The sequence below is a fragment of the Schistosoma haematobium genome, chromosome 2 (assembly GCF_000699445.3).
Source record: "Schistosoma haematobium chromosome 2, whole genome shotgun sequence".
NCBI classification, from domain to species: Eukaryota; Metazoa; Platyhelminthes; class Trematoda; order Strigeidida; family Schistosomatidae; genus Schistosoma; species Schistosoma haematobium.
In genome coordinates, this window is record NC_067197.1 from 43,700,238 (window position 1) to 43,713,784 (window position 13,547).

Consider the following 13,547-nt stretch of genomic DNA (forward strand, 5'->3'; position numbering starts at 1 on the left):
AGTTCAACCATGTTTGTTATGAGATAGTAACTCAATGATGACAATGGTGGATGTGTCAGTCAATTTAGTGGATTAGTTAAGGTTAGACATTAACACCGTTAGATGCCGGCCGGCTCAGTGGTCTAGTGGTTTAATCATTCACGCATGAGACTGATAAGTTCTGGGTTCGACTCATGGTCTCAACTATTGATATTATGTAACTTATAAACATTTAAGCACAATATTATAAAGAACATTAATAAAAATAATAAATCAAACAAATAAAATTAAAATAAGTTTGACATTATTCTCATGAGACTGAAGAGTCAAAAAGAAGAAATTAAAGAAACAATGTCAGATGATGAATAAATTTTACTACCGAAAAAAATCAAACGAGATCAGCTGTTTCTAACTTGTTTTTTTTTATTATTTTTACGGTTAATGAAATTCATATTTAAAATAAAGAAAACTAAAAGGATTGTGTGTGTATGTGAGTGTATTAGGGGGGGGGAGTGGGAGGTACGTATGTTGCTATGCGAAAGACAAAGATAATGTAAAACAGATAAATGATTTTATACATATTCAATTATAAAAGAAAAAAACATAATCAAGTGAATAATTAACTTATGTCATATCCTATTATAACCAACCATATAAAAGTACATTATAAAATGTAATGCATAATGATACGATTGATGGATTGATGAATGAATGAATGAATGAATAAGTTGTCCAATAGAATAAATAAAACTACATTTCGCGCTTAAACTTTTAGTTTAAACAAAAAAAGTGAGTAATGAATGACTTTTAAAAAGAATTTTTCATTATTTAAAAGAACTAATCTATGCACACTAGATAGTACTTTTAAGTGTAGTTTTATATTATTATGTCATTTGAATTGAAAAATGCATCATTTCTTTATTAGATTATCATTTTATAGTATTAGCATTAGTACTAGTATTAGTATTCAGTTACTAGAGAGCTTAAGAAAATGAATCTAACGTTCAATTAGACGACTTATCACAAACCCTGTTGAAGAATACTCAGTTTAACATTTTAATAATTAATGACTTATTATTGTCAGTAAATTGTTGATTATATATATATATATATTGTTAGTTATTAAAGACCTCGCATCCAAATTCCCTGGTATGGCCGAGAGTGGGGTGGGCCCGAACTCCCTCTCTAAATGCTCTCTTATGGCCACGCGTATACAGCCACTATCTGGGAAGTCCTACTCACTGCCTTCTCGTGGCATTACTGTTGTTTACAAAATTGAGAGGACGAAAAGCGAATGTACGGCGCCGTAACCGGATCCCAAACCAATGGTCCACATGGGCTCCAGTATCCTGCGAGAAAAATGGCGTATAAACCAATTTTTGGTCACCGGCTACCATGGGACTGCATCTCCTCACGATGCTCCATTGCCTTGTGGATCAGATCTTCAGGTCAAAGGCTCGGGGTGTGGCTTCCTAAGAAAACCACCTGCTTCGGTCTGGGCACCCGGGCAGTATCACAGCCCTCACACAAATCGAATGACTTGATGTGGCGCATATCTATTTGGTGCCTCCTTGTATCAATGTTTATGTGTTTAAATAATAATAATAATAATAATAATAATAATAGTAATAATAATAATAATGACAATATTAAAGACCTAAATACATACTCACGCCTGTTATCCCTCGTGGAGTAATATAGGTCTCTCATAAGCATTCTCCATGGAACTCTGTTTTCAGTAATCATTCCCAGTTGTTTCCAGTTCCTATTCATCCCTTTCATGTCTATTTTCAATTTTAACGTAGTGTGTTCTTTGGCCTTCCTCTTTTTTGTTTCCTTTCAGAATTCCAAGTTGCTGAACACTTACAAATAAATAATTATGACAAATCTCACATAGGTATTGATGATTTACATTTGTTCTGTCATTGACAGTAATGTGGCATTAGTGACTGTTTTGTATATATTGCTAAGTATTCTTAAACTAGCAGTCATTTATGTACAGTATACAAGATGATCGATGAGTAAAATGAATCTGTATGAGATTGCATTTATAATGTTAACTAATAATCCCTTGTTAAGCTTTCCATTAAATACACAGGTAATAACAGTTATGAAGTGTTAATCACTATGTAACTTTATAGATTCTCAAGGTGAATATCTGTGGACTGACACTATTCTACAACTCCATTGTCTTTTATTAATTTTATTTATCTGAATGATCATTTGAAGATCACATTGGTTTGTTATTACATTTCTAATGATGACGAACCAACGACACCATGTCATTCAGATAATGGTTGAATTCATGAGTCAATTAAAGCTAGATCACCATGGGAAAGATGTAAGCATTGTACGACCGTTTCGTCTTAGACAATAACCTAGTTGAACAAATCTTCTAAATTCCAATCAGTTCTAACTGTTAATGACATAGAATAAGAGATTATTTATATGAGAAAATTTACGGTATAGTGAATTGAATATGGTATTGTGATGTTTGTTACTGATGTCGATAGATATTAGTAGTATGTATCATCAATGTAAAGTGAAATAGCTGGTGGCAGAATGCTAAGAAGATGAGAAGATGAGAATAGAACGAGAACAATGAATGATTTGTGTGGAAATGAAGGATCAATGATGTCTGAGACTATTGATTGACATTTGCAAAATGAACAGTCAAGTTTGAGATAATTTATTGACATTTTTCAAATTAGGTATTCACTGTATGGTTCTCAGATTTTACTAAGATGTTCTGTAATTTTGAAACACAGGCCTTTCGTCGTACAATATTACAAACTAATTAACTCTAGAAATGTAAACAATTATTTGCTAATTCAGTTGTTTAAAGTTCAAGCCTCTGCCTCAAGATCTGAAAGCGCTAGATCAGATCCCCAATGGTTTCGTAGATACGTACAGCTGAGTTTAGTACTAGAAAAAAGGACAACTGCCCGGTGTATTCTTATTTCCACTTGTTATCTATCTGAAGTCTATCTAGACTATATGGTTGACAAAAAGTTTGTTGGGAGATTTTGGTTATCATAGTTTGGTATCATCTGGGAGATCATTGAAAACGAATGTTTTAACTTACTCCTGAACTCTTCAGCAATTGGTATTCCCATACAACCCATGTATTATTATACTGATTTTCATGTAAATCACATCATAACTATGATATCGTATCTATTTTTTTTCCACTAAATCCTATTACACAGAACTTAGATGAAGAAACAGCTAGTCGTATGACGTGTCAATCAGAAATGCAAACATTAAAAGAAGAAATGGAATTTTATCGTCGTGTACACCAACAAGAAATTGAAGAATTACGTTCAATAAATAATACTGTTAACGATGATCAAGATGTTGAACATTGGCGTCAATTAATGCAAAAGACGATTCGTGATATTAAACTGGAATATGATAATCGATTAGATCGTATTCGTGAAGAGATGGAACAAAGTTATATATTGAGAGTAAGTTTGTTCATGAAGCTAACACCCAAGGGATATTTTTTTATGCCGATTTGAAACTTCTAAGAATTAAAACAGACAGTGAAATAACAACTTATTACGCAGATGATTTTTGTTCTAAACTGACCATAACTGAGCAACCGTTGAGAACAAAAGAGGATTTGACACTGCTTATTAGTGGTGAACGATGACCCCACAGAAGGTCGGCAATAGAATATTTAAATTTTGATAGCATGTATACAATACTATTGAAACACTGAGTTTTAATCCACCGTCTACATTTTAAACTATAGATGATGTCATGAATATAGGTTTAAATGTATTAAATGTCAGCTTTGAGAAGAGGGAAGGGCCAAGACTACCTGTTACTAACTAATTACTTCACTACTTCTTCCAGATGTTCTATGCCCCAGTCGCTTTGTAGAGTTTCATTAAGAGGAAATGAATACTAAAGATGATGTAATCTCGTGTCTTAAAATGGGCAAATTATAGCATGTCTCATATGATCATTCTGTTATGTAGCGTAATGAAATTCTCAACTGACGAACTAATTTACGTTGATAACTTAACTAAAATTGTGAACTATAAGTATGCTTTTTCAACTGAAGTCTCATGATTAATTCTTCGAAAAGAAAATCAGTTAGGTTAATAACCGTTAGAGGTAATTAACAAGATAAGTAGCAAAGAAACGAAAGTGAATGATAGTAGTGTCTATAATAATGTTGAGAAAACTTAACACGGAACATAGGTCGAAAAGAATGGATGAATTCATGGAATAAATATTTTGGAATAATGTTAAAACTTGGATTCGGCTTATTGTCATCAGTTTCAAGTCATATCGTACAACTATTACATGCAGCCCAAGTAAGATTTCTGCATCTTCCCACACAGCTTGATCAAGGCAATGAAACCAGTAGTGTGAGTGAAAAAGAGTAATTTAATTAAATTAAGGCATTAAGTAGATAAACTATTACGTTTACCAACATGGATATATTCAATCACTATTTGTTGTCATCATCTAAACTAACCGGAAAAACTTTGGTAATATTCACTGTTTCGCTCAACTGTTCACCTTACATTAAAATGATGAAGGAGGTTTACAGCTCAGTTGGGTACGTTCGGTGTTATTGAGAATTTAATTATGGAGCTCTCATTGTTGCACCGGACAACAAAATCATCAGCGCCCTCTAGATGTAGACGATGATATTGTCTAAAACGTCACTTAAAGCTTTAAAATTAAATCATTTAGCTCAGAGAACGCCACAATACCGAACTCACTTCACTGATTATGTTTAGGCCCGCTACTTCTCTTAGGCCATAGACTATCGACCAAAAATCTCTAATGAGCTTTAACCTAGACTCTGCCTTGCAGTTATGGCCAAGCGGTACTCATTGTCTTAATATGTGCCCCCGGGAATCGGGGGCATGTATTCTTTGCTTTGTCTTTCTTCTTCATGCCTTTAAGATTCCAAGTTAGGGATTCCTCTCTTATGAAGTTTGATGGTTTCTGTACATTTTCATATCCATCTCCGACGTTGTTTTCTCATTTTCACTGCAACTGACAACTGGTTTGTTTTCTGCCACACCAGTTTATTACTAATGGTCTCTGGTGAACAGATATGGAGTATCTTGCATAAATGTTTGTTTATAGATATCTATACATTTTTTTGATGATAATCAACTGAGCTGGTGGAGAAGAATTGTAGCTCAGGTGGGTGATCTTGATGAACTTTTGTTCTCAGAGCTGGATGGCTTAGTCGTAGAGCTTTCATCGTTCTTCTGAACGACATCATCAGCACAAACTTCAGATAGAAGTGAAGTGTTCGAATTTCTCCATATACGTGAAACACACTTCACTTCTATCTGAAGTTTGCGTTGATGATGTCGTTCAGAAGAACGATGAAAGCTCCACGACCAAACTATCCAGCTCAGAGAACAAAACTTCATCATAATAAACTGAGCATTAGCAAGATCCATGTTTAAAAATTATATCACCAACTCTCTATAGAGGACTCTTATCCGAATAGGAGTAATCAGTTTATATTTTCGTGAAATGAATAAATTTTCAGATTTACTACGAAGATAATGATATTGCACACTGTTATATCCCGACGAGAATACTGAATGGTAACTCTTGAGAACTATTTATGAACTAATACTATACATATAATTTTATTGTATAATTGTTAGGTAGCGAAACTATGCAGATTCATGTTTCTCCTATCGTAAGCTTCATTTTGATTCACAGACTATTATTATACGGTTTGCCGTTCTTGAGTTATGTCCAGTCTATTAATTACAGTTTCCCACATTCACAACCACTTTTGGATAGATCTTGTACAAATGTTATTTTCTATTTTATGGCACGATGTGGTTTGTTTGAATTTTATATAAACCGAGTATGCTTGAAGTAAATGATTCGCATAGTGAAAGCTGTTATTGATGTTCTGAACTGATCAGGTAGGGCTAGGCAGAAAAAAGGACTGATGATAAGGAATTGAGACTACTCGTATGGATTTATGCGTCATTGGTCTAGTCGATAAATCACTGTTCTCTAATTGGCGATATCATTACGCTATATATTAATAGGGTATAAGGCCACAAGCTATAACACTCACCGACATAATTATACATCTATATGTGTATAACGATGATGATAATAGCAACTATTTACCTTATTTTCATTTATAAAAATTACATTTATTTCAGTAGTACAGTTATCTAATGTGCTCATTTTCATTGATTATTTATCATATGACTTGTTGACCTACGGTATCATGTAGTTTTCACGTTTATTTCATTTCATTTATATTGTACTTCTTGATATAATCAATAACAATAGATCTTCTCCCTTCATATAAGTGTGAATAACAGAATTAATTAGAAAATTTCACCAAATATCTCCATAGAATTTCAATAGCAAAAGATCTATTGTTATTACAATCATAAAACCTGCAAAACTATAAAATCCATTAAGCTCTATAATCCCTTTATACTACTAATAATAAAAAATATACTAATTAGTGACTTATTTCAAGAGGTTATTCCAGGAGTTCTAGTGAAAAGCTTTGGCTAGTGAAGTTCAGCTATATTAAGTCTGAGTCAGTTATTCATCGATGATATCAGAAAATGGCTACACAATATCGGTAATTTATTAAGGTTAAGAAGTCGAGTATCCTGGGCTCGGCCGCCGATGTGCTTGTCCTATACCAGAACAAAACAGCTTTCCAATGTTTTTTCGTTTACAGTAGTTGTCTGACTTAGGTTAGTTCGTGATGTAAATCATGAAATTCAATAAACTCTGTATACGAATAGCTGTGAAATAATAAGAAATGTATGAATATATTACTGATAATATTAATTAGTAGTAAATGGTATCAGCCCTTTTTAGGGATTATGATATCGTGTAGTGAATGAAGCAAACTAATTAAAAACTGGATAATACATCAAGTGTTGAAAACAAATTTTTTTAAGCTAGATTCATATCTGATACATTTATTCTACATTTTGAGATTTGATTTTCCCCCACATTTATTTTCGTCATTACATTGTGAGAGCTATATGTATGATTTATTTGGGTAAGAATGTTTATGTTGTACATGATGTTAGTTTTTGGTTAGAATTAAGCAAGGTTAATTACTATTGTTTCTGTGTTATTCAACAAATTTATCTCGTTACTCAAATAAATCATTGATTTTCCAAAGAATTATAATATGCCTATCTCTTTTGTCTATTCTAAAGACTTAGTTGTGTAAATCAGAATACGTTGTCTTCAAAGAAAGTATCGGCTTGTTCAGTACACATTAATGTTGTGCTACTTCATTGATAATCTAAATTTATCTTTTTGTATCAAGTGACTCTGATTGTTTTTTAAGCATTGTTAAGTGGTTGGAGCTTGTCGTTATGATATTCCGCTTGAACTAGGTTCCAAGTTTTTGATTGAGATCATGAATCGATTGATGTTAGACCACTATGGAAAACCTGTAAGCACTGGACGGCCGTTTCACCCTATTGTGGGACTCCTCAGCAGTGCAAATCCACGGTCCTACCTTGCGGAATTCCAACCCAGGATCTTCAGCCTCGCGCGCGAACGCTTAACCTCTTACCACTGAGTTGGCATCCAATGGTGTTAATGTCTAACCTCAACCAATCCACGTAGTAAGTTTTGGTTTGTCAAGAAAGGTTTACTTACAATCTAGAAGGAACTGATGTTCCTAATGGGATTCCAAACAGCATAACCCAGTTTTATAGTTTAAGATGCTTCCTTTGAACAGTTCTGGTCATGATTATCATCATGTAGCACGTATATATTTACAATGGATTGATCATGGAGTTGTAACCAGGGTCCTTATCAAATTTTATCGATAACTTTACTTGTTTTCTTTGATGTATTTTAGTTGGATGAATTAAATAGACAAGATTCATCACAACGAACTGAATTTAATAGATTACAAGAAGAAAATTCAAAACTTAAAAGTGCTTTAGAAGGTACACGAGGTCGTGATGATCAATTACGTGCAAGAGTAAGTCTATTATTACTATGTAATAATTATTTTTAAATGATACTATTTTGTTAAATGAACTTCTATTAAGAGAAGTATGTATGTTATTTCTGTTTCATTAAGCTAGAAAAAAACACCAGCAATCATACATATACATAAGGTTTTTAGTCATGGTCAATTAAGTTGTTAATTAGAATGGATACCAGTAGATAATTAAAGTACATTTTTACAGTACTAATAGACTTCATTCATTAGAATAATCAAGATATTTTGTATAGGGTAGATGTGAATTGACAGACATTTCTGTTTTAATAGGTTCAATATTCAATTAGGTTTAGTATTATGATATAGATTTCACTCTGTTGTTTATTTAACTTCTTAGGCCAGACAATAATATTTGAAGTTCTGGGTACTGGGTTATAGTTTCAGTGTTAATGAAAGACGATCATATCTAATATGGTTCGAACAATATCGTCTACATCATGTCATTTTTATGTATTATTTGTTTAAACACATAAACAGTGGTACAAAGAGGCAACAAACATATATGCTCCACATAAATCATTCGATTTATATGAGGGTTGAGATACTGCCCAGGTGCACAGATCGATGCAAGTGGTTTCTTAGGGGGCCACATCACCAGCATTTGACCTAAAGGTCTAATCCACAAGACAGTGGAGCAACGTCAGGAGATTCAGTCTCATGGTAGTCGGTCACCAACAATCGGTTCATACGCCATTTGATGCTTCGGGATCCTGGAGCTCATGTGGACCATTGGTTCGGAATGAGGGTTTTCCAACTCCCCTATGTGGATCCTCCATATCCATCAACCCGGTTAAAGCACCGAACATTTTCTTTTCGTCCTCTCAATTTCGTAAACAGGGATGTCGCAAGAAGGCAGTGAGTAGGACTTGTGTGGCAGCTGTTGTATGCACGTGACCATGTGAGAGCATTTCGAGTGGGAGAGCTGATTTTCCTCACTCTCAGCCGTATCAGGCTATTTGAGGGCTTGGCAACTGTTTCATGTTAGTATAAATAGATCTGTTCAAGAATTTAGACTTCAAAAGATCATTCAATAAATTTCAGTAGACTAATAATTAAAATTCACACAAACATAATACTTAAATCATTTGTAATCTGTATTATCGATAAAACTAAACAATATTTCTCAAATTTTCTCATATTTTAGTGTGATCAACTGGAACGTTCTTTAAATGATTCAGTTGAAGAGTCAAGAAATTTACGGAATCAACTGAATAAACTTCTTGCCGAATCTGAACATGATAAACAATCAGCTGAGGAAGCTTTAACAAGACTTCATAAAGAATTATCTTCATTGACTGATGCAAAATTGAATTTAGAAGCTGAGATTGCTGCTTATAGTCGATTATTAGACGCACAAGATTCTTTGATATCAAATACAAAATCTCATTCACATGAAAAACAGAATCCACATCAATCTCATCATTCTAATCGATCAGGATCAGGAAATTATCGACCACGTAATGAATTAAATGTTCATGTTCCATCCTATTCAACAGCGACATCACCACATCATAAACAATCCCATAATAATATGTAAGTAATTTGAAACAGTTTTTTATTATCAATTATGTTATCAATTATATCTATAAACTTTAATAGTTAACAGATATTTGATTTCTTAAACTTCAGTTCTGTCTATATCATTCATCGATAGAGAATATCTTCCTATCAATTGTTTTATATTTTGTATAGATTATCCAAACTTTGACATACATCTGAATCTATTACATGTTTCAGCAGAAATGTTTGTTTTCCATAAGAAGATGATCTATTTAGAAAGTAAAAATAACAGTATCTTTAAACAATAAGTAGTATGAATCTATTAAAACCAAAATCCAATATATAAACAAAGATAATTGAGACGAGGATGGGTGTGGTAAAAAAGAGAAAACTGAATTTTTTTTTCTGGTTACGAATGTTACTCCTATCACTGTGAGTGTAATTACAAAGCGAACTCAGTCGAATATATATGATATAATATACTGCGGACTTGTGATTCCACAAAGGATTTGATTGTGCCCAAATTGGTCTCGTGTGCTGATACGGGTGTGAGGGCTCATTTCACTTCCCGGATGCCCACACCGTGGACGGGTACTTTCTTGAGGAACCTGAAGAGGTAGTTGAATTAGTGTTGGTTTTGACAACCTGGGAGCGTGACCGCAGAGCCCAAACGACAATTGCTTGTGACCAACCGCGCACGGCCTTTTTGTGGGAAGTTTTTAACGTGTTAGCTCCGTTCTACAAAGGGCTTTACCTCAGGAAACGGAAATCCGTGAGGTTAGGTGAAGTGTGACATTTTTAGGGCCGACCTTTTCTAACTCATCCTTTCCTTGTGAGAAGGCAGCATCGCCGCAGATGCTGGTTGCCTGAGGGAAACATGTTACTGCTGTCACACCCTTCTACAATAAGCAGTACGACTTCGCCCTCCGACCATGAGTTGCTGCTTTTAGTCTTACTGTTCTCGAATCGACCTGTCTGACATGTTAGGACCTTGAGTAACGATTATTTCAGCCAATATAGCTTGGTTGGGTCATCACGATAGGTGAACTCGATCACCACGTCAAGGTAGCACGTACGGTTGGGTGTGACTCCACAAAGCTGTTGTTTCAGTAAGTCAGTTACAACGTTTGACCAGGCACACATATACATCGGTTCAAGTTGCCGCACCTCATTAGCCCAACAAGATGAAAACCGAATTCACAAAAGTAGTTAATTCAGTGATGGTAATATATAAAAGAGAGATTTGAATCTAAGGATGTAGTACTGGGAGAAAGAATTAATTCGTAGAAAGGTATAAAGTCATTTCAATCTCACGGTTTAAGGAAAGACAACCAGTGTATACACCAACGTCATTGTGATTGATTCTAAACCATGTCACCCAGACTCTCCAACCATTGGTTGCGATAGTCAAGCAGACCCTAGCCAAGTAGTCTGCATCTATCAATATGGCTCAGGCCAGAAGTCGGTAACTTTACAGACTGATATCACGTTTTGGTTTGGCTGCCCCTAACTTATTTCCAACCATCCCCAACACTTGTCAGCATTGTTTAATTAGATACATAGGGTGATGTGTTTATTCCTTATCCAAGTCTACCACTGAAGACTGGAGAACATGGGTTATAAATGAAGTAGGCAGTGAATATATTATCCAGTCTTTAATTGATTACGGAAAATGTCAAACCATTGGTAAGTTTGTGTTGGGGACGATATATCCCCAAACCGTATATATATATATATATATATATATATATATATATATATATATATATATACGTTTTAAATTGTGTTTGAGTGCTTGCTTGCTCGCTCGTTTTCTGGCTGTTTGCAGAATATGTTTTCCATACCAAGCTTGGACTTCTCCTTCTAGATAGTGGGACTGGAACGCATCAATAGCTAGATTACTGGTTTTTGGTTACTGAGTCTCGTTCTCATTCGTAGATTAAGTGAACTCGTAAAACTTTCAAACCTAACAGTTTGATAAATATCGGATTCCACATTGGTTCGCACATTTAGCCAAGATACTGATCAGATTGACCGTGTTTATAATTTTTTTCTCTTTCTCAAGGATACAAAAATTTTGTTGTTGGTTGAAATGTCATCATTGTTGACCTCTCTGACACTGTGTTACAATGTCAGTTATTGATTATTTATTATATATTTCTAGCCCCCAAATGCCTTGGTACGGCTTAGGGTGGGGAGAGTCAGCTCATCCACTCGGAATGCTCTCACATGGACACGCGTGTACAGTCAGGGAAGACTTACTCACTGCTTTCTCGGAGCATCACTGTTGTTTACAAAATTGAGAGAACGAAAAGTGAATGTACGACGCATTAACCAGGTTGGTGGATATGAAGGATCTACATAGGGAGTTGGAAAACCCTCATTCCAAACCAATGGTCCATATGGGCTCCAGGATCCCGAGGGATCAAATGGCGTATGGACCAATTGTCGGTTACCGGCTGCAATGAGACCGCATCTCCTAACTTTGTTGCACTGTCTTATGGATCAGACCTTCGGGTTGAAGGCTCCGACTGCGGCTCCTTAAGAAACCACTTGCTTCGGTCTGGGCACCCGGGTAGTATTATATTCTACGCACAACTCAAGTAATTCGTGTGTCACATATGTATTCGGTGTCCCTTTGTATCAATATTTATGTGTTCAAATAAATAAATAAAATTATATATTTCTATAAAATATTTTTATATTATTTGCCCTTATTCTTAGTAAATAAAAATGATTTTATGTATATTTAGTTCCGGAAGATGGACAGAAAGGGAAGAACCTAGTGGTCAGTCAACTAGATCACATCATTTTGTTGAACGATCTATTGAAGGTAAATAAATAAAATGAATTTTGTATTAAAAAACTTATTTACTTACTTACACTTGTTACTCCCAATGGAGCATAAGTCACCGACCAGCAATCTCCAACCCACTCTCTCCTGAGCCTTCCTTTCTAGTTCTATCCAGTTGTTGTTAATTCTTCTCATGTCTTTCTCCATTTCTCGGCAAAAATGTGTTCTTTAGTTTTCCTCTTCTCCTTTGACCTTAAGGATTCCAAATGAGATGTTGCCTTATGATGCGGTTAGGTGATTTCCTATCCCCTTCGAGCTCTTCTTTTTGATTTCTTCCTTCATTGGAATCTGATTTATTCTCTCCCTCATATAAAAAAGCTTATAAATAAATAAATAGTCAAATATCAGAAGGGGTTTGTGGAGATTTTAGAAATTTCACAGATTGAAATCATAAGTCAATTGAAGCTAGACCATCATGGAAAACCTGGAAGCATTGAACGGCCGTTTTCCATGATGGTATAGTTTCAATTGACTCATGATTTCAATCTGTGAAATAATTAATTATTTTGATCATTTCTTTTCATATATAATTCAAAGGACTAACTTACATCAATGAGTGTAGATTAATATGGTTAGTAATGATGACGTATCATTATAGGTAAACAACAAAGATAAACAAAACATCCCGTTATTATCGTTACTATTATTATTATTATTCTTTTGTCCTCAAGTTAGTATTGGGTGTAACCTACAAAAGAAAAAATATCTTTACCCAAGAATATATATATATATCTGGATAATATATCTATTTGAGTCATGTTTGTACTACTTACGCATATATATACCCACACCTATCCTCACGCACACCCTCACACATGCCCACATACACACATACACACAATGTTTATATCTTTATTTGTTATTGTTGTCAACATCATCTTTCAACACTATTTTCCCCTTTTTTTCCCTTTTTTTTCTATATCTTATTCTCTCCATAAATTTCTTTATTTTTATTAGTTATGGGTTGCATTTTTTCTTCTCTTTCTCCGACGGATTATAAAAATCTATTACATTCACTTGTAATTTGAAAGAGAAAACAAAAAAACTAGATATAAAGAATAACGCCTATTAAACAATTTGGATGATTAGAATAAGTAAATCAGTAATGATTAAATAATGGAATTCCTTAGTTATGGGTAAATTTTCTTGATTATAAAGGTATACACACCTACTGATTATAATGAATTATCTTAGTTATATAGT

General features: G+C 34.3%; 1 protein-coding gene across 1 annotated transcript in view; it reads left to right on the plus strand.

Annotated features, from left to right (window-relative positions):
- The window catches only part of IFA-4 (Lamin A C), a 63,356-nt gene that overhangs the window by 31,840 nt on the left and 17,969 nt on the right, over nucleotides 1-13,547 (plus strand). Inside the window, exons 4-7 of the mRNA XM_051215296.1 lie at nucleotides 3,189-3,446; nucleotides 7,841-7,966; nucleotides 9,135-9,523; nucleotides 12,244-12,323. Of these exons, the coding sequence (XP_051068500.1) occupies nucleotides 3,189-3,446; nucleotides 7,841-7,966; nucleotides 9,135-9,523; nucleotides 12,244-12,323 (853 nt within the window). The remainder of the gene's footprint in view (nucleotides 1-3,188; nucleotides 3,447-7,840; nucleotides 7,967-9,134; nucleotides 9,524-12,243; nucleotides 12,324-13,547) is intronic.